General features: G+C 39.2%; 1 protein-coding gene across 4 annotated transcripts in view; it reads left to right on the forward strand.

The window, feature by feature from the left end:
* Window positions 1-26,965, forward strand: part of zmynd8 (zinc finger, MYND-type containing 8) — a 170,999-nt gene that overhangs the window by 41,916 nt on the left and 102,118 nt on the right. Inside the window, exons 1-2 of one of the 4 annotated variants that reach the window (XM_087994792.1) lie at window positions 11,357-11,407; window positions 21,082-21,174. The exons of 1 other annotated variant lie outside the window; for it this stretch is intronic. Coding sequence is in view for 1 of the 3 variants with exons in the window: in XM_087994789.1 (XP_087850915.1) it covers window positions 11,394-11,407 (14 nt within the window). In the remaining 2 variants the exon portion in view is untranslated. Of the gene's footprint in view, window positions 1-11,326; window positions 11,408-21,081; window positions 21,175-26,965 lie in introns of those variants that run through there. 2 more of the 4 variants (XM_087994791.1, XM_087994789.1) reach the window with 2 other exon arrangements.

Genomic DNA, 26,965 nt, shown 5'->3' on the forward strand with positions numbered 1-26,965 from the left:
AATCTGTTTCCCAATCTGTTTCTCCACATCTATGCTGCTTTTGGGGGGCCTATAGTAAACACCCAACAAGGTGACTGCTCCTTTCCTATTTCTGACTTCAGCCCATACTACCTCCAAAGGCAGATCCCCCTCGAACTGCCTTTCTGCAGCCATTATACCATTTCTAATTAGCAACGCCATCCCCCTCCTTTTTTACCAATTCCCCTAATCTTACTGAAACATCTGTAACCAGGAACCTCCAACAACCATTCCTGTCCCTCTTCTATCCACGTTTCCGTGATGGCCACAACATCATAGTCCCAAGTACCGATCCATGCCTTAAGTTCACCCACCTTATTTCTGATACTCCTTGCGTTAAAGTATACACACTTGAACCCATCTCTGTGTCCGCAAGTATTCCCTGTCAGTGCTACCTTCTCCACTGCCTCCCTACATTCTTGGACATCCTGAAAAACAGCTAACCTAACTGATGCAAAATAATCATTTAGTATCTCCCCCATCTCCTGCAGTTCCTCACATCAGTGACCTTGCTGATCTTTAAGGGGTCCTATTCTCTCCCTCGTTACCCTTTTGTCCTTAATGTATTTGTAGAATCCCCTTGGATTCTCCTTAATCCTATTTGCCAAAGCTATCTGCTTTTGCTGTCCTGATTTCCCTCTTAAGTGTACTCCTGCTGCCTTTTTCCTCTTCTAGGGATTCATTCAATCTCTGCTGTATGTACTTGACAAATACTTTCTTCTTTTTCTTGACCAAAACCTCAATTTCTCTTGTCATCTAGCATTCCCTACGCCTACCAGACTTGCTCTTCACCATGACAGGAACATGCTATCTCTGGACTCTTATCTCATTCTTGAAGGCTTCCCATTTTCCAGCCATCCCTTTATCTGTAAACATCCACACCCAATTACTTTTGAAAGCTTTTGCCTAATACCATAAAAATTAGCCTTTCTCCAGGTTAGAACTTTAACTTTTATGTCTAGTCCATTCTTTTCCATCGCTAGTTTAAAACTAATAGAATTATGATCACTGGCCCCAAAGTGCCCCCCACCCCCAACCTCACTGACACTTCAGTCCCGTGCCCTGCCTTATTTCCCAAGAGAAGGTCAAGTTTTGCACCTTCTCCAGTCGGTACATCCACATACTGAATCAGAAAATTTTCTTGTACACACTTAACAAATTCCTCTTCATCTACTATGATAGTCCCAGGCTACATTTGGAAAGTTGAAATCCTCAACCATAACCACAGTTTTCTTCTCACAGATAACTAAGATCTCCTTATAAATTTGACTCTCAATTTCCTGCTGACTATTTCGGGTCTATAGTGAATCCCAATAAGGTGATCATCCCTTTCTTATTTCTCAGATCCAGCCAAATAACTTCTCTGGATGTATTATCAGGAATATCCTCCAAAAGTACAGCCATAATTTGGAGATGCCAGTGTTGGACTGGGCTGTACAAAAATAAAAATCACACAAGACCAGGTTATAGTCCAACAGATTTAATTGGAAGCACTAGCTTTCGGAGCACCTGATGAAGGAGCGGGCTCTGAAAGCTAGTGCTTCCAATTAAACCTGTTAGACTATAAGCTGGTCTTGTGTGATTTTTAACTTTGTACAGCCATAATGTTATCCCTAATCAAAATTTCCACTCCTCCACCTCTCTTGATCCCCACCCACTTTCTATACTTCCAATAGAATCTATACCCTGGAACATTAAGCTGCTTGTCCTGTAGACCAGAACTGTACACCATACTCCAAAGGTGGCTTCACCAATGTTTTGTCCAACCTCACCTCCTGTACTCAATTGTCTGAGCAATGAAGGCAAGTGTGCCAAACACCATCTTAACCACCCAGTCTACCTGAGATGTAACTTTCAAAGAACTATGTACCAGAACCCCAAGGTCTCTGTTCGACAATACTACCCAGGTGCCTACAATTAACTGTGCAAGTCTTGCCCTTATTTGTTTTACCAAAATGCAATACCTTGCATTTATCCATATCAAACTCCATCTACCACTCCTCAGGCCATTGGTCATTTGATCAAGATCCCCTTGTAATCTTTGATAATCTTCTTCACTGTTAACTACAGAGGAACCTCGATTATCTGGCATTCAATTATCCAAATATTGGACTATGCGGCAAGATCGCAAGGTCCTGATGCTTGGCTAAACTATGTTAACTGGCATTCGATTATCATGAATTTTATTAACCGAACAAAATACTCCTCACCCATGTCCTTCGGATAATGGAGGTCCCTCTGTGTACCAACAATTTTGAGGTCATCCATAAACTTCATAATGATGCCTCCTGAATTCTTATCCAAATTGTTTATATAAATGACAAAGAAAAGTGTTCCCAGCACTGATCCCTGTGGAACATCGCTAAGAGTCATAGAATCATAGAGATGTACAGCATGGAAATAGACCCTTCAGTCCAACCTGTCCGTGCCGACCAGAACCTGTCACAGGTCTTCTTCCTCTTCTCTTTCCCTCTCACAGTGGCCTTTAGCTATGCTGGTGTCCTTAAAAAGGTCCAAAAGGGTCCAAGAGATTAGTCTGCTATCCTGTTTTATACATTTTTGGGTGGTTTTGTGGAACTTTCTATAGTTCTGACCAATCAGGGAGACTCGCTTAATAGTTTGAAACATTCTCAATCATTTGAGTGGTTTGCGACTGTCTGTTTTTTTGTGTAGCAGGACCATGTGCCTTTCTGTCTGGGCCCTCCTTTGTTTGGTGGATAAATTATTGGGGATAACTGTTGCTATTTTGCATTATGCTATTGTCATTAGCACCTGGCTGCTAGGTTTGCACTGGGTTTTGTGTCTAGTTTTTGTGACTTCAGACCCAACATTCCTTATTGTTTGGCCAAGTTAGCAATCTGTGTTTTAGCAGCCAGGATGCTGCTACACAAACATTCAGAGTATTGGAATTACTCTTTACTTCACATTCACCTCCATTCCCAATCCCAACAGTGCCCTAAAATCCTTGCTCAAGGATCACATTATCTCTCAATCTCAACAACAGGCTCCATACCATATTGAAATCACATTCTGCATATTGAAATCATTCAAAGTCTGCATTTGAACTTATTTAATCTAATTTTACTGTCATGATGAATGGTGCCACAAGATGTTCCCTTGGGTGAACATTCACTGATTTATATCCCGACAGGTTACTTTGAATGTAGTTACTAAAAGCAATTTGAAATAAATAAATATGTTGTTTTGTACTTAGTAGCATCTTATGTTACCAGAGGAAACCTACTTGCAACAAAAGTAATCAACATTGCACCAATTTTGATACCTGGTACATCCTAATGAAGATGGATAACAATACAGATCTAATCCAACTTCCGTCCATGCCAAATATCCAAACAATCCATGACAAAGTTAAAAATCACACAACACCAGGTTATAGACCAACAGATTTATTTGAAAGTACTAACTTTCGGAGCACTGCTCCTTCATCAGGTAGCTTTGGAGCAAGTTCATAAGACACATGTTTAGAGCAAAAGATTAGTATCATGGAACTGAAACAATATATTGAACAAACCTAGATTGCTGTCAAGTCTTTCATCTTTTAGAATGGGTTGCAAGTTTTGGTTCATTAAGGTTCAGGTATTCCACGATCTACTAAGTCAGCAAAGAGTAGAAATTTATTCCAGCACTTCTCATGTCTATGGTGCAGCTAGCTTAAAATGATTGAGCATTTGGAGAACACATTTCTTACATTCATAACAGTTGAGTTAGATCATAGTTCTTCACTAATGCTGAGAATCTGTTCATGATCAGCTATAAATACGATGTTGAAAGTAGGAACAGGAGTAAGCAATTCATTCCTTTGAGGCTGTTTGACCATTCAAGGTCATGGCTGATCTGTACCTTCACTGTCTCGCTTTGCAGCTCTAAAATCTGTAATTAATAATTTTAAAAAACTCAATCTTGAACTTTTCAAGTGATCCAGGATCTCCAACCTTTTAGGTAACCGAGTTTCACATTTTCCACTAATATTTGTGTTGCAAAAATGCTTCCTGTTTTCACTACCAGTTGGTTGAGTTCTGATTTTAAGATTACCCCTTTGCTGTTCTGGATTCACTCACCAGAGGAAATGCCTTGGTGGGAAGGTGGTGGGTGGGGAGGGTGGCTGACTGCAGATTCTGTTATGCATTTTGTGCACATTCCACATAAGCAGATTTTTTTCTAAAATTTAAAATAAAGCTTGCCATATTTTTCTCCCTTTATTACTTGGTTTTTAATATCTTCCTCCTGTGCTAAAAATGCTGAACCCTTAAAGTGAAAAAATGATCCATGTTGTACAATAAATCCCAATGTAAACGAACGTTCCCTTAGCAACCACAGTGCTGCCAATGGATGTGTTAAGCATTCAAGACCTGAACAAATGTGAAAATGGTTTCTCTTGTTAGTTGTCATGGGAACAGCTCCAGAAGAAATATTTTAAAAATCATGCATTGTCTAATTTATTCATAAATTTAATAGCACCACATAGTCTGTGCATTGCATAATGTGTGTTCATGATAAATTACCCTTTCTTATACTTGCACTTAATAAACATGGCACTGTGGCCAGAGGGCCATGGTTTGAATGCTGGAAGGGTTTATTCAGCCTTTCATATATTAATGTAGATAAAAAGATTTCAATATATTATAATTTGTGGAAGAACAGGAAATGGTAGAACTATGTAAGTGCTTTATATTCTGCAAAATTTAATTGTTTGATCACTGGTCTTTGTTAATAGTAAAATGTGGGGTTAACATTAGTTTGTTCCATCAACTGAAAGTTAATAATTTCTATTCGAGACATGATAATAAAGAAAGTAGAATGGGTGTCAATTGCTATAACAGCCTTGTGACTTTGGACCTGATTTTAATTTTGGTGCAATTTTCGATGGTTTGAAAAGTTTGAGAATTTCTGGCCTTGTTATAATTTTGTTGAATTTTCCACTGATTTGACAGGAAATGCTTCCATTTCTGGGTGCATTTGAGATCAATGAGAAGTGATTCAAAATGGAAATTTGGCTCTTAAAGCTAATTTATGATTTAAGCCATTTGTAAAAAATTTATCCTTATGCTAACACTAGTTCGGTCTCAGGTTGAATATTATGTCCAGTTCTGGGTATTATACACTTCAGGAAAGATGTCAAGGACTCCGAAAGGAACAGAAAAGATTTACAAGAATTATACCAAGATGAATGGCTTCAGTTTGGGATTGGGACTGTTTCTTCTTTTACCAGATTAAATCTTGCAAACATTCACCTGAAAATATTTGTTTTAATTTTAGATGATCACAAAACTTGTTAAGTTAATACATATCACCCGGGTTCAATTCCCACCTCAGGCGACTGACTGTGTGGAGTTTGCACGTTCTCCCCGTGTCTGCGTGGGTTTCCTCCGGGTGCTCCAGTTTCCTCCCACAGTCCAAAGATGTGCAGGGTCAGGTGAATTGGCCATACTAAATTGCCCGTAGTGTTAGATAAGGGGTAAATGTAGGGGTATGGGTGGGTTTCGCTTCGGCGGGTCGGTGTGGACTTGTTGGGCCGAAGGGCCTGTTTCCACACTGTAATCTAATCTAATCTAATCTAATCTAATCTAATCTAATCTAATCTAATCTAATCACTCTTCACAGTGGACAATGAGCATAAAATATTGCAGAAGGGTGGACATTTGTGGATTTAATGCAGATTAAGAAATCATGACAGAAGTAGTATCAGAACGAAGATAGAGAAATTTCAAACCTACTGAAAGACTATGAGGATGAAAGAAAGAGAATTAATAATTTTCTAAATGTTTCTAGATTCAGAGTTGTGTATGATGGAATTTTGCAAAGGCCATTCTTTTACTTATGAAAGGAAGGAGGGAGAAACCAGTTAGGTAACAGCAAACACCTCAGTTTAACATCCCCCTTACTAAAATGGGTGATGTTGTGGTATTTAAAAAGTAAGCAGTAATGTCAAAGCAGAAAATGCATTATATAAAACCGAGCTATAAATGAGATCCTTGCCATTTTCATTGTGTCAGGGAACATGCCTTGGAAGTGCACCCTCAATTGGTGGGACACTTCATTCATGGATTTAAATCTCACAATGAAACTGGGCCTGTTTTAAATTCAGCACTTGGAGGCTGGTATTTCCAGGGCTTGGGAAAATCAGCAGAAAAAGGAGCCTCACATTGCATGTTCCAGACATCGATGCATTTTATAGCACCCCTTATGGATCAGGAAGAGCAGACCTTGTTGTTTGGCCAATCAAAATGTCTCTTTACCCAGCTGTTGCCTATCCCCATAACAAACTTTACCTTTTCAATTGTGATTCTTTTGCTTTCCCCCACTATATTTTTAAATACTCTTTTTTCACACTTCTATCTGAGGCTCTCTTCCTTCCCACCGCCAACTCCTGTTTGCTCATTTCAACCCTCTTGAGTTACCACTCTCTTCCTCTGTCCTGATCAAGTCTTGATCTGTAGCTCCTCCCCCAATTGCCAGAGGCTGTCCTCAAAGGATACCAGCTGCAGCCTCCTTGAGCTGTTTTTTCACTTGCAGATGACGTTTAGTTTGTCAACTTGGCAAGCTGTTGGGCGGGAACTTAAAAAGAGATCATTAGATCATGTTGCTAAATTCAGCAGCTTTTCTCTGAGCTACAACAGTTCTGCTCAGTGTCCCAGCCTACCCATATGCATAGGGATCTTGGTTAATGAGAACTTGAACAAATATCAACTGATCGGATATGATGCAGACTTGTGAAATTCGTAAAATTTTTGAGTCAGTAGGCAAGTGATGGTGGACATCACCTATATGGACATTCAGATGGCATTTTAAGAAGGCTCATAAAAACATTATAAGCAAAAATCAGAGCACATAATACCTAAAATCATAATTTGTTGATAGTTCTGTTACATTTGTGTTCCTCATTCTTTTTTATTTCTCATGTTTTTGCATAATAGGTATGGTTTTCTGATTCTTAGAATGATCGCCAAAATTTAAATGAGTACAGCAGCAACCTTTTCACGATATGTAAATTTTGAAGGTTACTTATTACATGCTTGTTCGACAAGTTTACAAACGTGACATCTTACTCACCTGTCTCACACATGAGGAGTAGAAGACAAATTAATAAGGTTACAATATTTGATTATTCCAAATCCCTTTTATGGCAGACCTGTAGTTTCTCAGATGAGTTGCTACATTTGTTGAAGTGAAGGTTTTATAAACCAGAGGATCGTCACTCAACTGTGATGTTTATTGTCATAGAATTTCCAGGAGTTGGTTCTCAGGTGAATTTGAAGTTAGAATTTGGGTATTGGTGGTGGAAGGTGGGAGCTGGGTCTTTCTTCCACTTTCAAGGTTTTGCTGTTTGTTACCTCAGGTTCTTAGTTGACATACAGTTGATTGAATGGCTTCCTTTATTTGTGCAAATCAGCTATGTGCTGCTTTATAAAAAAACAAAAAGAAATTATGGCTGTTTCATTGTGCTACTTTTTTTAAAATCCAAAGTTCTTTTCCAAATAAGGTGATGAGATCGTTTTTACATTCTGCATTGTGGCTTTTGCACCTTCGGGAAATGGGATAGAGTCTTTGTCCTTGAATGACCCATTTAATTTGCAATTGCCTTTTTGAATTTGTTTTAGAGAAAGGCATTAAGTCACTATTAGTCTTGAAAATTCCTTTATTCCCCTTTTAAGACATAGGAGTGTTTCAAACCACAAAAGAAGTCAGATGGTCATTAGCAACTCATCTTTTTGGAGCCTTAAAATATAATACTTAGATTGAGGGTCTGAATATATTGGGGTATGACAAGTTACAGAGACAGTAGTGATAAAGGTTTTGAATTGTAAATAATGGAATGTGATAAGTGGTATCCTCTATTGGTTTTTACCCAGGCTTCAGCTTTTCACAGTATATATTTACAGCCCTCAGATGAAGGAACAAAATATGTACATTAAAACTTGCAGATGCCACTAAGTTAGGGACAGGCTGAGTTATGTCTCAAGGGAGTTTGGAATTCGAAAATGAGGGAGTTGTACTGATTTGATCTGGAATAGTGTGTTTAGCACTGGGCACTAAACCCCAGTTAGGATATATTGACCTTGGAATTGCTACAGTGCTGATGCACCAGAATTTTACCAGGATTTGAAGGTTTAACTCACAAAGACAGATTATATAAAGTTGGCTGGTATTCTTTTGAGATTAGTAGTCTGAAGTGTAGTCTAAATTCAAATGATAAATATAGAAAAACTATTTCCTCTGATGGGTGCATCCAGAAAACTATAGGAAGTATATTTAAGTATTAAATCAGGAATTTATTTTCCACAGAAGTGGAAATCTGACACTTTTTCCCCCTCCTAATGGCTGTAAATTTTGGTCGTAAGATTATTAATGCATATGTCAATAAGGCATGGGCTTAAATTTGCCAATGATATAACTGAATGTGCAAGACTTAAGGAAGCAAATTATCCACTTATGTTTCTCTGAAAAATTTGGATTGAAAGAATGTTTTACTCTTATATAGAATTTACTGTTCTCAAATGGCCCTTTTGACCTAACTGAATCTGTGTTGTGGCTTTAGCTCATTCTTCCTCATAATTTCAACATTGTAAGTCAAACACCTTCCAATTACAGCACCCTGTTATTTCTTAACTGGAACTGTGTTCTGACCTCAACCAGTATCTAAGACAATCGACCATTCTCCATGGGTGTGATTTTCCCATCCTGGGAGGTATCAAGAGAGTGACAGGTGAGAAGGGGCAATAATGACGGGAGTTCGCCCAGAGAGAAACTCACCCCCCACTTTGGTACCTCAGCAGTTATGGAGAACTTCTCGACTTGCCAACAATTTAGGTCCTTATGTGGTCAACTAATGGCTACTTAAAGGTCCCAACCCATAACCTCCCCAATCAATTACTCCTGATGGAAAACTGTGACTGCTTGGCAGATGAGAAGGGCCTCCAATTAATTTTATTTGGGACAAAGGGGATCCCCCACTCCTGCCTTGTGAATTGGTACCCTACAACAAGAAAAAACAAAATACCCATTTTCTTACCATTGGATTCCCTGAGGAGTAAGCCTTAACTTTAGGACCCAGAAGCTGCCAGTTTTGTTACTTCACAGTTTTTGGCAATCCAGGTTACCACTGAGGTGGCCTGTAATTGGTTGAGATACTCACCCTAACTTAGATTAGCTGGTATCTAGCTGGAAAGGGAAAAAGGAAGCAAGCCATTAGAACTGGATAAAGGTTTGGGTACTGGTTCCTGGATCATGAATTCGCCACTTAAGAGTCAGAGTAAAGTATGATCGTTGCTGGAAATTTTTGGTCATTTTGAGTTGAATTGGGAACAAAAGTACAGAATAGGCATTGTCGTTTTCAATTTATTTGTTAAAATAAATGTGTTAAAACTTCAAATCTTATAAAACTTGACACTTGTGGCCTTTCTAGTCAGTTACTAGAAAATTGAATATCATTTTCAAAATTATCAGTTTTGACAGGAATTATAATATAGAGAAGACATTGCCACTTGGAGGAAAAGGAAAATTGAGAGCCATAAATCTAAGATAGTTATGAATAAATTGAATAAGGAACTCTGAGGCAATTTCTAAATTCAGACACTTTCTAATTGTCTGAATCTAGAACTTGTATCATATGGGGAGGTTTAGGTAGGGTGATCAGGTGTTCTGGTTTCACCAGATGAGTCTTGTTTTTTCACTGTGACCTGGTGTCACAACAATTTTCTAAAAATAGTTATAAAATCCTGGTATTTGCCTTTTCCTTTTATGTCAAATATAATCTGGGCTGGGGAAAGAAAACTTATCTGAAGTTTTGCTACGATTGCTGTAAACGCCAATCACAGTGCAATGCATGCAGCTGACCGATATTCCACCCTTCCCGTCTCTCCACTGTCCCCGTATCATCTCCAAGGGTATTGTCACAACTTTTTGATGCTGGCAGCTAGTTGGTTACCTTTTAAAAGGTGTACAAAATAATTCTTAACTCTCTCTAAATGTTCTGTCAACACGTAACCCTTCCCCTTCAACTGCCCCTCTGTGAGATTTCTACCATTCTGCAAACAGTGTAGATGCATTCCCAGAAAGCCATAGATAAACATGAGATAGAAAGAAATATGTTGCTAATGTGAGCTGAAGTAGTGGGTGAATGTTCAGGTGGAGTGAAGGTAAAAACAGTAAAACTGGTGAATGATGCATAATGTTTTGTATACTTCAGAACACTGCACCAGTCTGACCAGTATGTTCATTTTCAAATATCACTGATTACTTACAATTTTTCCCCTGACTTGGTGTTGTAAATTATATATAACTCTATGTAATTCCTTGGTGCATTTGAAACTATTTTTACTCTAGCTACAGTAAGAGGCACCAGCTGCAATAACATAATGCCATTTTGCAATTTCATAATCCTTTCTCAACACTTTGTCTAGTTCTGCATTATGGATTACCTCAGTTCCCACGAATCCACATTGGCTTTTTATTTTACAACACCTTAACCTAAAATATTTCATGTTTAAAATCCTGTTAGTCTCATTTACTCACTATTACGAAAAGCCCCTGAATGCTGTTTTCATTTAACTTTGGTTTCTTGCACATTACCCTCCTTTTCGCCCACTTTGAGTTTTCAGCACCTTTGCTCCTGAATTATGACTCTCACCACCACATCTCTCTGGCCTTCTCCTTTTAAGGTCTCCATACATTCAACAAAGCTTCTGGGTAGTTTTATTTCCTCCTTTGGCTCAGCTTCCTATAGCGCTTCAGTGAAGCAGTTCGAGGTGGCTTTTATATGTTCACAAGCTAAATAAATTGAATTTGTTGTTCACTGAAGTTGTAATTTTGTTTGAAACCTATTTTTAAATTTCAGTCGTAACTGGAGATTATGGGCTATTTTTTGGCTATAACACTTGTGGAACCCCAATCATTAGACCAGCACAGGGAGACCGTTTTATTGAGATGCATGCAGTGGCTGTCAATTTACATTCAGGGAAAAGGGCAACAAGGAAATTTGTTGTAAATGTACTGATAGTGCAACAAGGTAGGCTATTCAGTAATTATCCTAGCAGTTTAGAATTGAGTAATCGTTTGATATTTGGTTTCTTTGATATCTTTCCTCTCTGCTGCTGAAACTGAGCCAAGCTTTGAATTCAAATTCTTTTCACAGAATGGCTTCTGTCTGCAAATGCTCTGCAGAAGTAACCATTCAGGAAGTGTTCTAGCCAATCAGCTTCAGCTTTATATGGTGGTAAATTAAAGTGTCCAATTGCAGTACAGGTACTTTCGAGACTGACAGATCATCAAGCTTATGTTTCAAGCCCTTCTCTGAGTGCTGAGTTACTGTCCACCATGTTTTTTTAAGTATTGACTTAACTCTGTGTTACAGTACAATGCAACCACAGAGGTAAGTACTAAGCAGTTTCTTTAATGTACTTTTAAAGTGTTAAAGATTATTTGCATGTACTTCTATCATGTTGCTGGTTGAAAAAAACAGTAAACCAAGGACTTTCAGCAGTTGCAATGTTAGTTTTTACTTTTTGCTTCCCTTGGTCACATGTTGCTGCCATCCTGTTTAGCAGTGATTCTATTTAAAGTATGATCTGCTGTATTTTAGGTATATTCCTTAAGAAGGGAGAATTCACTTTAGGTTCACAATGTTCTAATCCTCACTAATCAATTATAGTGGCCTAGCTTCACTTTAACAGAAGGTGCTTGCCCTATTGTGTAGCTGAGTCACATGCCTGTTGGTGGGCAAATAGAAGAAGCAGGCTCCTGCCCTACAGGGAGTCATTTCAGACATTAGCTAGTTTGAATTGCAAACAAGATCATCATCGTCACTAAGAAGGTAGGATACAGATTGCTATTGTCACAGAATTAAAAGAAAATCTGATTTTGTAAACATAATTGAGTATCCCTTTTTAACATTGCAAAACACAAAGCAAATTGCATGGGGGAGAGATGGCTAAGTGAGTGTAGAAAATAATTTATGTAGTGTAAATTTGAGACTAAATCATAAAATGATTATAGTGTAATATATAATAAAGCCCACAATAAGGCTGCTTTCAGAGAAGGTGGTTGTAAGCTGTATGTACCTTTGTTCAGTAAAGACACACTGAGACCAATACATGTGATCAACAGCACAAGAATGAAACAGACAGATGTGTATGCATCCACATTTTTGTGTTTAATGACACAGTGCCTTTGTCCAGGAAGTATGAGTGTTATTCTATTTGTTAGTGCAAACTACTAATGCACCCACCACCATTTGCTTTTAAAGCTGTTTACTTTGAATACTTGAGGATCCTTGTAATGCCCTTCAACAATACAGTTTTCTTCCTTGACTTGGAGTGTAGGATGTTGTGGCCTATAACAATCCACCCTGAATGTTGCCATTGCTACTCCACCTTCAACTCACAATGCACAATTTTTTTTTTCTTCCCAGATGATTAAAACACGTTTGAGATCTTATGAATGGATTTGATTTGTAGTCGACTAGTGGAAGAGACTATAGTTGGAGAGACTGGTGGCAGATACTTTCAATGATTGAACATTTTTAACATTGTTTATTTTGCTCACTATTTGAAAAAAGCCTAGTTCAAATGGATGTTGGGTAGTATTGGAAGACAAAGAGTTAACTTGTTACCATTGTGATCTGTGACTGGGAGTACCGTAGAAATGCAAGATGTCAAGGAAATCTGCTTTTTACAGTCCTTTTCCAATTAATATGACTGAATAGTTTCCTGCAACGATAATTGAAACCTTTTTATTTATTGCAATGTAAAGCAATGAAAAACCGAGCAGCAGTTTTTTTTTATATCCCTCTTCTTTATTAACCCAGTTTTTTGTAACAATAGCTGAACAGAGAGACAAATGCAGCTATGAATCGACTTTTAAGATGTGCTCTTCCTGCCTTCCCCTTCCTGCCCCAGGGTGGGGGTAGAAACACAGACAATTGTGCTTGCAGCAATGCAGTTGTAATCAGGAGTTACCAGTGTAGGAAATCGTGGAGACAATCACGTAGCTAGCCACTTCATGGCAGTATACAGCCAGCATGAACTGTAATGTCAGCCTCTCTCTTTAAATGTTTTGATTCCTAACATGTGCATAATTATCAACCAAGAGCTAAAGCAATTTTTTCAGAATTTTGCAAGTGTAATGTTGGAAGAAAGATGCAGTAAATTTTTGCCAGTTGGGCAAACGTGGGCTGAAATTGTCTTGCTCAGTGTGGTCTTTCTGTATGCCAGTTTAAAAAAATGCTCTCAATCTGTTGGTTTTATAACTGATTGTGAAAGAGAAAATTGGACAAGGCATGCAAGCAGCTGAAGTTTGCTGTCCAAAGTTTTTTTTTCCAACCAAACAGTACTGTGTGCAAAGAGAATATTAATTTTGAACCACATCAAGGTGTGAATAGTTATTGATATATTAAAATACTGCCCATTACCTCCATACCATCACATCACTACTCCCTCCTCCTCTCAACACCAGCCCCCCAAATATCTTTAAATTACTGTAAACTAGGACAAGGTTCAGGATTTTTTCTTTGGTTACACAACATTAGTTTCACTTTCTTTTTCCTTTTTGAAAAGAAATTGAGAGGCATTTGCTCATGAGTTAAGGATAGTGTTGTGTGGGGTATAGTGGTGCTGAATTGTTCAAACAAGAATGGTACCGATTGTTTTGGTTCCTGGTGTCTGCTGTATTAGCTGATCTCAGTTACCCAATGACCGGGGCACTATATTAGGCCTCGCATAGAGAACCTTGACTTAATATCATCCAGCTCTAGTTATTAGATAACAATTAAGAGAATGGACGTTTCGGGCCAGAGCCTTTCATCAGGAATGAGGCTGGGAGCCTCTGGGGTGGAGAGATAAATGGGAACAGATGGGGCTGGGGAGAAGATACCTGAGAATGCAATAGGTGGATGGAGGTGGGAGTAAAGATTGGATAGGTGGGAAGGAAAATTGGCAGGTGGGACAGGTCATGAGGACGGTGCTGAGCTGGAAGGTTTGAACTGGGGGGGAGGGGAAATGAGGAAATTGGTGAAGTTCACATCTGCTTGAGGACATGGCTGAAGAGCTTCAGGGCAGAGAAGAGAACTTGAGTACAGTGAGAGAGGGACTCAATGAAATCTTTGTAGAGAGAGGAGGAGAACTTCTTCAAGGTAATCATCTTGAAATCAACTAGGAGAAAGTGAGGTTTGCAGATGCTGGAGATCAGAGTCAAGAGTGTGTTGCTGAAACATTTCCCCTCCCCAATCCTACCCCAGTTCCAACCTTCCAGCTCAGCACCGAATTCATGACCTGTTCCATCTGCCAATCTTCCTTCCCACCTATCTGCTCCACCCTCCCCTTTGACCTATCACCTTTACCTCCACCTCCATCCACCTATTGCACTCTTGGCTACCTTCTTCCCCCAAACCCCCCTTATCTCTCCACCCTGAGCCCCCTGATGAAGGGCTCCGGCCTGAAATGTCGATTCTCCTGTTCCTCAGATGCTGCCTGACCTGCTGTGCTTTTCCAGCAAGACACTCTCGACTCTGATCTCCAGCAACTGCAGACCTCACTTTCTCCTGGATGACATAAATGTAGGAATAAGGGAAGATTCCTTGCTGTAATGTCTCACAGTGCAATCACTGTGGCACTTGCTTAATAAACACATTAAGAACGATTATTTAGGCCAATTACTGGGCTACTGAAGTTAAAAGTAGTTACAACCGAACATATAAATTGAGAATATAAACTCTTTTTGTCCCTCAAGCCTGCTCCTGCTCTGCCACTTAATAAGACCATGGTAGACAAGCAGGAGGCTGGAAGAACACAACAAGCCAGGCAGCATCAGGAGGCATAGAAGTAAATGTTTTGGGTGTAAGGGGAGCTGCAGATAAAGGGACCTAATTTAATAAGACCATGGGTACAGGTTATTTCACATACCCACCCCTTCTGATAACTTTCACCCTCTTGCTTAATAAAAGTCTATCTACCTCAACTTTAAAAAATAATCAAGGACTGCGGTTCTATGACCGTTTTTAGCAAGCAAATTCTAAAGAGTCTTGACCCTTAGTGAGAAGATAGTTCCCCTCATCTCTGTTTTAAGTGGCAATCCCTTATTTTAAGTCATGACTATTAGTTCTAGATTTCCTTACGAGAGGGAACATAACTTTCATATTCATCCCATCAAGATGCCTCAGGGTCTTATGTCTCAATTGTTCCCTTTTGCTCTTCTAAATGTCAATTGCTCGCTTGTACAGACATTTTTCATCTGAAAACATCACCATCCTCTGTCCAGGTCTTCGTCTAGTATGCCATCTCTGCATTTGTTCCAACACTTTGTATATATCCTTCCATTGATAAGGAGACCAATGCTGTTTGATAAGTACATGTGTAAGAAATGCTTGGAAGAATATGGGGCAAGCACAGATAGGTGGGACTAGTTTAGTTTGGGATTATGATCAGCATGGACTGGTTGGGCCAAAGGGACTGTTTCCGTGCTCTGTATTCTCAGCAATGTCCTGCAGCATAATTTCCCTACTTTTGTGTTCACTTTTTTTCTTTGCAATAAATGTTAACTTTCTGATAGATTTCCTTCTTACTTGGAGATTTAAGGCACCCAGATCCCTTTTCATCTCAGAGCTGAGAAATTGTTCACCATTTAAATTAGCTGCTTTAATTCTTCTGACTAAATTTGGCAATTTTACATTGTCTCACATCATATTCAATTTACCAGGTATTTTCCCATTGGTTAACCATCACCATGCCATGTTTGACTCCCTTCAGTAAGCTTTTCATATTTTGCAGAGTCATAAGAAACACATTACGACACCTCGACCCATCTTTTTGACAAATTTGTTTGAACCTAGCTCATCAAATCAACTGCTGCAATGTGTGGAATGTTCAGTGAAGTGGATGAATTTGTCACGCAAATATGTACAAATGCATACGCTATATTTGGCATTCCAGAGACATGGTTGCACGGTGACCAGGGTTGGAAACTGAATATCCAGAGGTATTCAGTTTCTAGGAAGGATAGACAAAAAGGAAAAGGAGGTGAGGTGGTATTGCTGGTTAAAGAGAACATTAACACAATAGTGAGGGAAGATATCTGTTCTGCTGAAGTAGAATTTATGTGGGCAAAACTTAAAAACACCAAGGGAGGGGTGAGAGGGGAAAGATATAAAAGGGAGCGAAGGGGCAACTTTTTCACACTAAGGATAATGCATGTATGGAATGAGCTGCCAGAGGAAGTGGTGGAGACTGGTACATTTACAATATTTAAAGGGCATCTGGATGGAGACATGAATAAGAAGGGTTTAGAAGGATGTGGGCCAAGTGCTGGCAAATGGGATAGATTAGTTTAGGATATCTGGTTGGCATGGACGAGTTGGACCAAAGAGTCTGATTCCATGCTGTACACCTCTATGACTCTAGCACTGAAATTGCCTCCAGTCACAAATGACTTCCTGTGTTAATTCAGCTGTGGTGGACTCTTAATTCCATTTTTTTTTTTAACCTGTTTACAGCTTTTGACATGGGTTTGTCACATCACTCTCTTCCAGTCGCACCTTTTGTATCCAGTTGTGTGGTACTCTTGTCCTGGTTTCAATCTTCTCTGTTAGGTCAGAGAAAGGGTCACCAGCAATGGCTTTTCTTTTCCAGTTCTATTACCTCTGAAGTCCCTTGATTGTATACTTGGTTCTTGCTATTTCTCATCTACAAAATCATATGAAAACACAAGGTTATAAAAGGAGCATGACAATACCCAGCTCCTTATCCACCTCTCTTAATTCTTGCACTGTCAAATTTGTCTGTCATCAAGTCATGGATGGATATAAATTAATTCTCCACTAAATATTGGAAAGAACAAAGCCATTGTCTTTTGTCCCTGTCAAAAACTCCCTTTCCTAGCTGTTGATTCCATCCCTCTGGGAAAAAGTGAGGACTGCAGATGCTGGAGATCAGAGCTGAAAATGTGTTGCTGGAAAAGCGCAGCAGGTCAGGCAGCATCCAAGGAGCAGGAGAATCGACGTTTCGGGCATGAGTCCTTCTTCTTCTTCCATCCCTCTCCCTAGTTACTGAAGTTGATTCTGAATATTTGCAACCTTAGCACACCCAGTCTATCACCAAGACAACTTACTTTCACCTCCATGACATTGTGTGACTCAATTCCTGTCTCAGCACAACTTTAATTGAAATTCTCACTCATGTCTTTGACACCTTTAGTTAGCCTTGATTGTTCCTATCTATTCCATGTTTTACCCTTGGTAAACTTGAACTCCTGCAAAACGTTGCCTGTAACTTGCATCAGATTTCATTCAGCCACATTGACTCCCTTGTATAGAGGATTAACTAACCATCAGAAAGCAGACAGTTGGGATAAATGGATCTTTTTCTGTTTGGCAAGATATAACAAGTAGGGTGCTACAGGATTTGATTTTCAGGAGCTGAATGATTTACAATCTATATTAGTGACTTGGGTGCAGGGATAGAGAGTAGTGTAGCCAAGTTTCTATATGAAATGAAAATAAGTAGGAAAATGAATTGTAATAATGAAATAAAAAATTTACAGATTCATCTAGATAAGTGAAGTGAATAGGCCAAAATCTGACAGATAATGCTTGGAGTGGATAAGTGTCAGGTTATCCGTTTTGGTCAGAAGATTCCAGAGATGAGGGGTTTGACTTATGAGGAGAGATTGAGCAGCTCAGGCGTGCAATCTTCGAGTTTGAAAGAATGAGAGGAGATCTAGTTGAGGTACAGAATATGTTAAAGGCAGTTGACAAAGTCGACTTACATAGGATGTTTCCTGTTGTGGGACAATCTAGAATGAGAAGTCTTTAACTTTAGGGTAAGGGTTAACAGGTTTAAAAGAAGAATGAGGAGAACTTATTTTTCATGGAGTCATAGAAATTTGCATCACAGATAAAGATCTTTCAGCACATCATATTCACTCCAGTCAAAAAGAACAACCTGACAATTCAAATCCCATTTTCCAGCACTTGGCCCAGAGTGCCTTGGCTTCTCTCAAAGGATGCAAATCTGTGGAATTTGCTACCTCAGAGGGCGAAGGAATGCTGCGACATTTGATTATGTTTGTGCAGGAGATAAGCAGATGCTTAATTAGTAATAGATTAAAGGGTTGTGGAGAATGGACAGGAAAGTGGACTTGGGGCTGAGATGACATCAGCCATGATCATACAGAATGGTGGATCAGACTCATGGGGCTGAATTCGTCCTCGTCCTAGTCAACTCGTCCTAGTTTTTGTTATGCCTGGGAATGCTTTGAATTTAAAATTCTCACTTGTTTTCAAATCCCTCCATTGCCTTGTCTTTCTTTCTAGTGACTTTCTCCTGCCTTGCAGTCTTTTGAGATCTCTGATGCTTTAATTCTGGCCTTTTGTGTATCTCTGATTTTTAATTACACTTCTGTTGGTCGTCACACCCTCAGCTGGCTGAGTGCTGGGTTTTGGAATTCTGGAAAACTACCTTTTTTGACCAAATGTTTTTGTTTGTTTGCAAATGTTTCTGTGAAAAATGTCTAAATTTTACTCTCGTAAATACAAGTTACTGTTATTGCTGTTTTGAACCTTTTGAATGCAATTTTATCCAATCTAGCAACTCAAAGCCATGGGTATGATGTAATTTGGTGGCCCTTCTGTGAGACATTTGATCTCTACCTTTGACTGTCTGGCTGTCTCCACAAGCTTGACTTCCTGTTTGTTACAAGGAGAAAGTGAGGACTGCAGATGCAGGAGATCGGTCAAGAGTGTGGTGCTGGAAAAGCACAGCGGGTCAGGTAGCATCTGAGGAGCAGGAGAATTGGCATTTCAGGCATCAGGCCTCCCTGATGAAAGGCTTATGCCCAAAACGTCGATTCTCCTGCTGCTCGGATGCTGCCTGACCTGCTGTGCTTTTCCAACATTACATACTCGATCCTTTTTGTTACGCTGAACTTGCAATTTCACAATAGGCCTCTTGTCCACATGCATGCCATTCGTCTCCAGAATATTATCCGTTGTACACTTAATATTGCTGAGCTGTCTTAAAATCATAAGATATAGAAGCAGGATTTAGCCATTTGGCCCATCAAGTCTCTCTGCCATTTGATCATGGCTGATGTGTCTCTCAACCTGATTCTCCTGCCTTCTCCCCATAACCTTTGAACCTCTTGCTAATCGAGTTCCTATCTATCTCTTGTCTTAAAGACACCCAATGATCTGGACTGTGCCAATTCCCCTCCTGCACCAATCACCTTTCTTCATGTCATACTTTGTTGGCTTCCTATGCAACAGCAAATGCATTTTTAAACTCTTCAAATCCACCTTCAGTTTCTTGCTTCAAGCTCTTTCTAATTTATTGGCATAGCTTCTCCAATCTGTGCACACCTTTTTGTTGCTGTAATTTGGATGGATATTTCTTTCCACTCCCTCAATCTGTAGTCCCTCGCATTCAAATTTTAAACCACTATTTCTAAATCTGAGATTATTGTTTAAGGACCATGTTGTGTTGCTATCACTGTTGCAACTACAAAAGCATCTTGAAAAATGTATAATTTAGACTGTGCCTTCTTGTTTTACTTTAGTTGCTTCGCTTTTTGATGCTCCATATTTTTCTCCCATCCCCCACAAACTGTTATGGAATGCTTCAGTGCATTTGTTTTTCTATCTCTCAATATGGAGTTTTTCAATTGCAGGAACTCCTGTTACACATTGAGTGCTTAGTTTGTTACATAGCATTACATTTGCTCCAACAGTGTGCATCATCTGGAGAATTTGTTGTTAGTACCTTGGTAACAATAGAAATCTCCAGGGCTACAATAATGATACACTGATGCTTGATTTATGTTGTAATTTGGTGGCCAGTATGCCAGCTGACAAACCTGTTTCACTGACGTACGGGGTTCTTTCTTTGCAAATAATGTAACCCTGGGGTCAAGCTATGTTACAGGGCAATAACCAGGTTAACAGTGCAATAGCTCCTTTGTGTTTTTTAAAGACAGATTGTAGAAGGAAGGGAGGACAGGAAAAAATGACGATTTCTACACTTTGAGGCCCTTTTGATGTTGGTGTGACTGGGCCAGGAGCCAGACAACTGTAAGGAGTATGTGCTAAACAGCTCTGTAGCAAATAAGAACCAAATTCAAGTGGTGGCTGATCAAGCGGTCTGCAGCAGTGGGAAAGGGGAGGTGAAAGACAATGTCAAAAATAGAAATTGGGCACCTAAAACCATGCGATTAGTGAATTTTGGCTCATAGATGGGTAGCCACCACTTTTTTCTATCTTTGAGGTACTTTGAAAGGAATTTGGTAAGATCTTGTGGAAATGTGCTCTGTTGACCGATCAAAGAAAAGTTAGTAGGCTGCACCAAAGATTTTATTTGCAGTTGGTTTCCTTTGACTATTCATCAGTTTTTACCTATAAGCTTTTATTTATTGAAAGAAGCTTACAAAAATAGCTTTCTCACTGGCATGGTCAGTTTAAATTATTTTAATTTAGTGTGTTCAAATTTAAAGTACTTTGAATGGTGTCTCTCAATTACATGGCCTGAAGCTCTTGGTTAAATATCTTGCCAAAATAGGGTGAAATGTAACAAATGACTTTATTTTCATATGACTTATTTTTCTTTTTTTTTTGCTCCATTCAATTTACTTCAGAACGAATATAGTCTTTTTAAATAGTGATGTCAACCTTCACACCACAAGCTGAGAAAATAATATTCATTGTCATGACCTAACTGAACCTCATTTTATTTTTCATCAATATTTAGAACAAAGTATAAAAAAAGGCTGCATTAGGGCCTATATGGCACAACAAAGTGGAGTGAGATAATAATTTCAAATGTCGTCTCAAAGCGCTGTTGTGACTGAAAATAGCTTATTTTTTTCAGCAGCCTTTAAATTCCTACGCCCAACCCCCCACCCTCCCTTTCTGTCTATGTATTTGTCAATCTGCATGTATGCATGCTTTCCTGTTCTTATAATCTTGGCTGCAATGCAGAAAGATGCTCCCTGAAACAAGGTAGCAGCAGCTGTACAGCTTTTTGCTGCTAACCAATCATCTCTTACTATGTTGTGTTTAACCAATAGCAGCACAGAATAGGTTAAAGATTGACAATTGCTGTAGCCGGACTCAGAAAGGCCTTCTGGAAATTTCCTCCATCTTTGTTCTACCAAAACAAGGTAAATTCAGCCAAGCTGATGAACTTTATGTATTTTTAGTGTTTAAAAGAAGGTATGATACTCTCTGTCGTTTGTGTAACATACACTACATGGCTAAAACGAAGCAATTTATGCAGTTTTGTTAGCAATGTTGTATTTGGTGCTGATGGGATCTGCTGTTCAAGCTGTGAGACAAGAACAGAGAGCCCAGTGCATTGACTTATTATGCCCAGGACCCTCCTTCTATGATACGTTGTCAGCTATATTCTCCATTATTTTATTGTTACAATAACTAGAGCAAAAACACAAAAAAAATGTTTTAAAGTGATTAAAATACTGATGCAATTCAGTGGCTTGGAGAAACAAATGTCATGCCCAAGGTAAAAAGCTGGTTCAAACCGGTCTGAGCAAGTCTGCCATTGCTGCATCAACAATACAGCTGCTTTTTCTTTAAATATTTCAAGCCCACAGCATGGGAGTTATACTTGTGCTGCAAGAATTTGGGCTACATTTAAACAAGATTAATTTGACATGTTGAATTTACAGCCAAAAGTGTTTTCTACAATAGATCATAGGTATTAAATGCCAGTTAGAATCCCAAAGTGATGTTCTAATGGTATTGTTTTTCATTTGTGTTAAATAGTTCTTGAAGTGTTGGTTTCATTCAGCACACTGGCTGCCTTGCAGTGCAGAGTGATGCAGTTATTTTCTGTTGATTAATAGACTTAATTGTATCCTAAGTGGCTTTGTTGTAAAGGATTGCAGGCTTGACAATTGCCAGAGTGATTATGAAGAGTGCCACCATTTTAGGCACAGATAGGAGCGGACGGATAGTGCCAGGTTCCATTTTTGGACTTTACATATGTAAACAGTGTGTTTAGGACAAGTAAATGGTTGATAATGGCACATGCATGGGAAACTGAACTATGTCACAGCAATCAGGATTTCTGTGCTTTTTTTAATAAAACCTGACATTTTCTAGGCAAAATTCCTTCCTAATCATTAATCAACATTTATATTCACATATTTCCAAAACTAAATGACAATTTGCTTATTAATTGGGGATTTGATATGATTTGTCTTGGCTAGATGAACGATACAAAGCCATTATTTTTGTCGAGAAGTTTCTAAAGAATCTTTGAATTCACTTTTTTCCGTTTGCATGAAGTATTAATGGTACTGTTGTAAGGTGGTAAATGGCTAGTACTCTTCTGCTACAAAGTATCTTTGTAATTGATTGATCTAGTTGCATGATGCTGTTATTCTCTATTTGCTACCTTCACGATCATCTTGAATATGAATGTAGACTGCTTAGTTTCATTGCCAACGAAAGTAGGTCTGTGGATGGTAAGTTTGCTATTTCAATTTTTAAAATTTGTATATGCAGTGTTGTCAAAAAGAAAGACATAGATCGGGTTTAGACCAGTGGTTTGAAGTTCAGCTGATTTACATAATCCATGTATTGTGCTAAATATTCACTGTGGGGAATGTTGTGCATTTGCATATGTTGTACTGAGATGAGGGAATGCTGCCGGTTAAATCTTGAGGTCCATATTCTGAATGTGACCTCTGCATTCACCCTAAATATAAACTGTAAGTTTGTTTCTTCAGCCAGGCTCAATTTATACTATTTTCAATCCTACAAACTAATTTGCAAGTCCCTCCTGGCTCTCTATTGTGTACTGAATGTTTGTTTAATGTGTGAGTTATAAATGTTTCAGTATCCCATTACATCATTTTGCAGAATAAAATTACACATGATTCTTCAGATGACTGATATAGGGGATATAGAATCATAGAATCCCTACAGTGTGGAACTAGGCCCTTCGGGCCAACAAGTCCACACCAACCCTCTGAAGAGTAACCCATCCAGACCCATTCCCCGACCCTATTATCTGATATTTACCTTGGCGAATGCAGCTAACTGAACATCCCTGAACACTACGGGCAATTTATTTGGTCAATCCACCGATTTATGGTATTTATCATACCAAGTGAGTTATAACATAAGTTAAGGACACTAGACAACTAGAGAGTAACAGAGCAAGTAGGGCGATTTTGTTATGTTTGTTCTTGTTTTGATATATTCAATTCATTCAAGTATAATTCATTAAGTCTTATCATTGGGGAGAACAATCAATAGAAGAACAGATCAAAAAAGTAAACAAGTGTATTATTCATGTAGCCTGCTGCATAAGTACCTTTTTAAGATTAGTATTACAGTTCATTTGAGTCATTGTCTTTTTTCATTTTCCATCTCCCTGCAACATTCTTTTTGCTGCTATGAGTTCTGACTCATGGTGAAAGATGAGTTTAGTAAGAGTTGCCAGTACCTTGCCAAATGATGATTCTGAAACTTTTATTGTAACAAATTACTAAACATTCTTTTGTGGGCAACTACAGAGTGGGTTGTTCCCCTTTTATACTTCGCACCTAATGCACAACCCACAGGATTACACCTTCCAGCTGGCAGCCAATATTTGTTGCTCATTTCCCATGTGTTTCTGCTTTGCTAAATAATAACTTTGTGTAGCTGACACCAGGCACTTGCCTCAGTTTTCAGGGAATTTCTTCTGTCCTCCACCAACAGTCATGTCATGTTTCTTCCTGCCCTTGGCCATAACAGAACACATCTTACAGAATCTGCAAGATGGTTGCAGGATATGTCTATTTGTGTAGAGTCTTGCTCCTTCCCACATTGTGCTGTAGTAGCTTGCAAAGCAACCTCTTCTATTTACTGACCACATCGAGGTGCTGTCTGTAAATGATATTTACTGACTTGGTAGGGAAACCTGGAACCTGTTTCTTCCCCTGCCTTCTTTCACGTAGTACCATGAAGCACACTAACCTTGTATCCAGAAAGAAATGCTAGTTAGCTATTAGTCTAGAAAAAAATGGACAGTCGACAGTGCAACCATTTAGACCCTGATATCCGCAGCACAGATCTGGGAGTTTGGGAGATTCTGCTTGTATTTTTGCTTCCAAGTTGGGCAAATTTTCAAGCATGTCACACTGGTCTTGTTTGGGGTGTGGTTAGGATGGGAGGGGGACTTTCCACGAATCATGGAATCTTTATTCTAAGGGTGTGGACAAGATGGAGTCAGTCCCATCCCTACCAGACGCAGATTGAAGGCAGCCGTTGGGCTGCGGAGATGAGCTGCTTTCTTAAAAGGAACTTGCTTCGTTCTCTGTGATTTTTGCTCCAGTTGTTTCTTCATCATTAGGCCCTCCACTCTCCCAATTCATGCCTGTCCAGTTACCATTCCAATAGATCCTCTGGTTAACCTTATGATCCCCAAACCCCAGCATTTGCCTTTACACCATTGATGAGAAAGTGAGGTCTGCAGATGCTGGAGATCAGAGCTGGAAATGTGTTGCTGGAAAAGCGCAGCAGGTCAGACAGCATCCAGGGAACAGGAGAATCGACGTTTCGGGCATAAGCCCTTCCTGAAGAAGGGCTTAGCCCGAAACGTCGATTCTCCTGTTCCCTGGATGCTGTCTGACCTGCTGCGCTTTTCCAGCAACACATTTCCAGCTTTACACCATTGATGCCAACTTGCTCAGTAACCCCAAATGCAGACGTTAGCAGCTACATGAGATACAGTAAAATGAATTTCTGAATATTTCCGGAGCTCATCATGACTTCTTAAAAAGTCACAAAGCAAATTTAAAAGCCTCATACTTCATCTGTTATCAAGCCAAATAGACTTGTATTCATGACTCAGATCAAAGAGAGCTAAATCTTTAGTAACCTCTTAGAAGTTTCAATGCAATTGTCCTTACTCCCCTTGCCACCCCCCAAAAAGTTAGTTGTAGAAAATATTCAAGCATTACTAATACTATAGTTATGGCATTTAGGGTTATGTAAGGAAACAGCCATTGAAACTCCCAGAATACTTTGTTAACGCTCCACAACATGAGCAGGTGGTTTTTCTCCACCCCCCCCCCCACCAACCAGTTTTTAAGGGTTACTCATTTAAATAATCGACAGTTCAACAAGCATTGTGTACCATTCAAGGGCATTAATAACTTCAGTATGTATTTGTATCATCTGTGGTCTAAAATATCGTCTTTGCTCCAGTGAACATGATTTCTATTTTGAAATCAACACTTTCTTGGTTCCTGTCACTATTTTGGAGGGTCCAGAGAGCCTCAATTTTGCAAAAGTCCAGGCCTCAGACTCTAGTCATTATAGACTCCAGTCGACTGCTATTATTGCAAAGTATAAATACCTTGCATCTTCTCAGTAAAACTATTTAAGCCTCCCTTTTGATCTTTAACAATCACACTACTAGGTTCACCATCTGATCAGCTTCAGAGCAGGTCACGCTGAACCTTTTAAAGATAAAAGCTTAAAAAGAGATGGCACCAAAATACAATTTTATAGACCTCTTACAAGCCTGAAGGAAGTGGCAAATGATCATACTTGCCACTTTTTTATTTTGAGTATTAGGATTTGAGGAGGGTCCTGCTCTTGTTTGTCATCCATGGTGACAAATACAGTATAGTCATTGCACAACAACACCTGAGACATCTTAGAAAGATTAAGACTAATTGTATGAAAATTGTTGTAACTATGGAGTAATGACATTGTGATTTTTGTCCAGCTAAATATTTTCTGTGCATGATAGTGAGATACTAACTGACTTTCTCAGCAGAATAACTACGTTTTTCCTTTTGTTAGAATATTTTCTTGGATTTGACATCTAGGGAAGGAATTCAGAGCTTGGGATCTACGCAAGTGCAATCACAGCCAATAATAAAAGCAGTTGGCAAATCAGGAACATGCAAATAGCTTGAATCGGCGGATTACAGAAATCTCTGTGGGTTGAAAGAGGCCAGAGAGGGGTTTGAAAACCAGGATGATGATTTGATGATCAAGAGCCAATTTATGTCACCTAGCCAAGAGATGGATGAATGAACTTCGTGTGCGGTTTGGATGAGGTTTGCAGGAGGTGGTAGATAGGAGGCCAGTTTGGAAAATGTTGGAATAATTGGGTCTGTACTTATTTTATTAAATCTGAGATAGAACTAGTTGATCATGGCTGTGGATAGGATATGGGTCTAAAGCTCACTACCATGTATGGCACAATAACAAACATCCAGTTCAACCTCATTGGCAAGGAAGAGGAATGGAATTGACAGCTTGAGGATGGATTTTTGAAATGAGAGTCTGAACATTACCTCATTATTTACATGCCCACTTTCTTTTTTTAAAAAAGGAGGCACAGCAATCCAAGTACGTTTTGTGGCAATTCATTTTGTATGTCTAGAACTTAAAACAGGCAAGAGAATTTCAGCAGGCTATACTCTTTGTTTGATCAAAATTTAACTTTAAATGTCTCTTAATCATTTAAAGGTACTTGTAACCATGAACTTGTTTAGACGTGGTATGACACACCCCTGGAGCAGGTCGGACTTGAACCCAGGCCTTCTGGCCCAGATCTCAGGGCACTATAACTGTGCCACAAGAACGTTATGTTTAATATGTTTACTGGCAGCAAGTCTGAAAGGCTATAGCGAGTTTTGAGAAGATTTGTAGCTCAGGTTGAGGTTCTGGATATAGGTTTGCTTACTGAGCTGGAAGGTTCATTTCCAGACATTTCATCACCCTACTAGGTAACATATTCAGTGAGACTCTGGGCGAAGCAGTGTACAAAATTCCTGCTTTCTACTTAAATGTTTGTGTTTCTTTGGATTGGGGTTGTCATTTCCCGTTCTTTTTCTCAGGGGTGGAAGATGGAGTCTAACTCTGTTTGTTGATAGAGTTCCGGCTGGAATGCCATTCTTCTAGGAATTCTCATGCGTTTCT

The sequence above is a fragment of the Chiloscyllium plagiosum genome, unplaced genomic scaffold, assembly GCF_037043375.1.
Source record: "Chiloscyllium plagiosum isolate Xiang-an unplaced genomic scaffold, Cpla_swu_hap1 HiC_scaffold_15, whole genome shotgun sequence".
Taxonomy (NCBI): Eukaryota; Metazoa; Chordata; class Chondrichthyes; order Orectolobiformes; family Hemiscylliidae; genus Chiloscyllium; species Chiloscyllium plagiosum.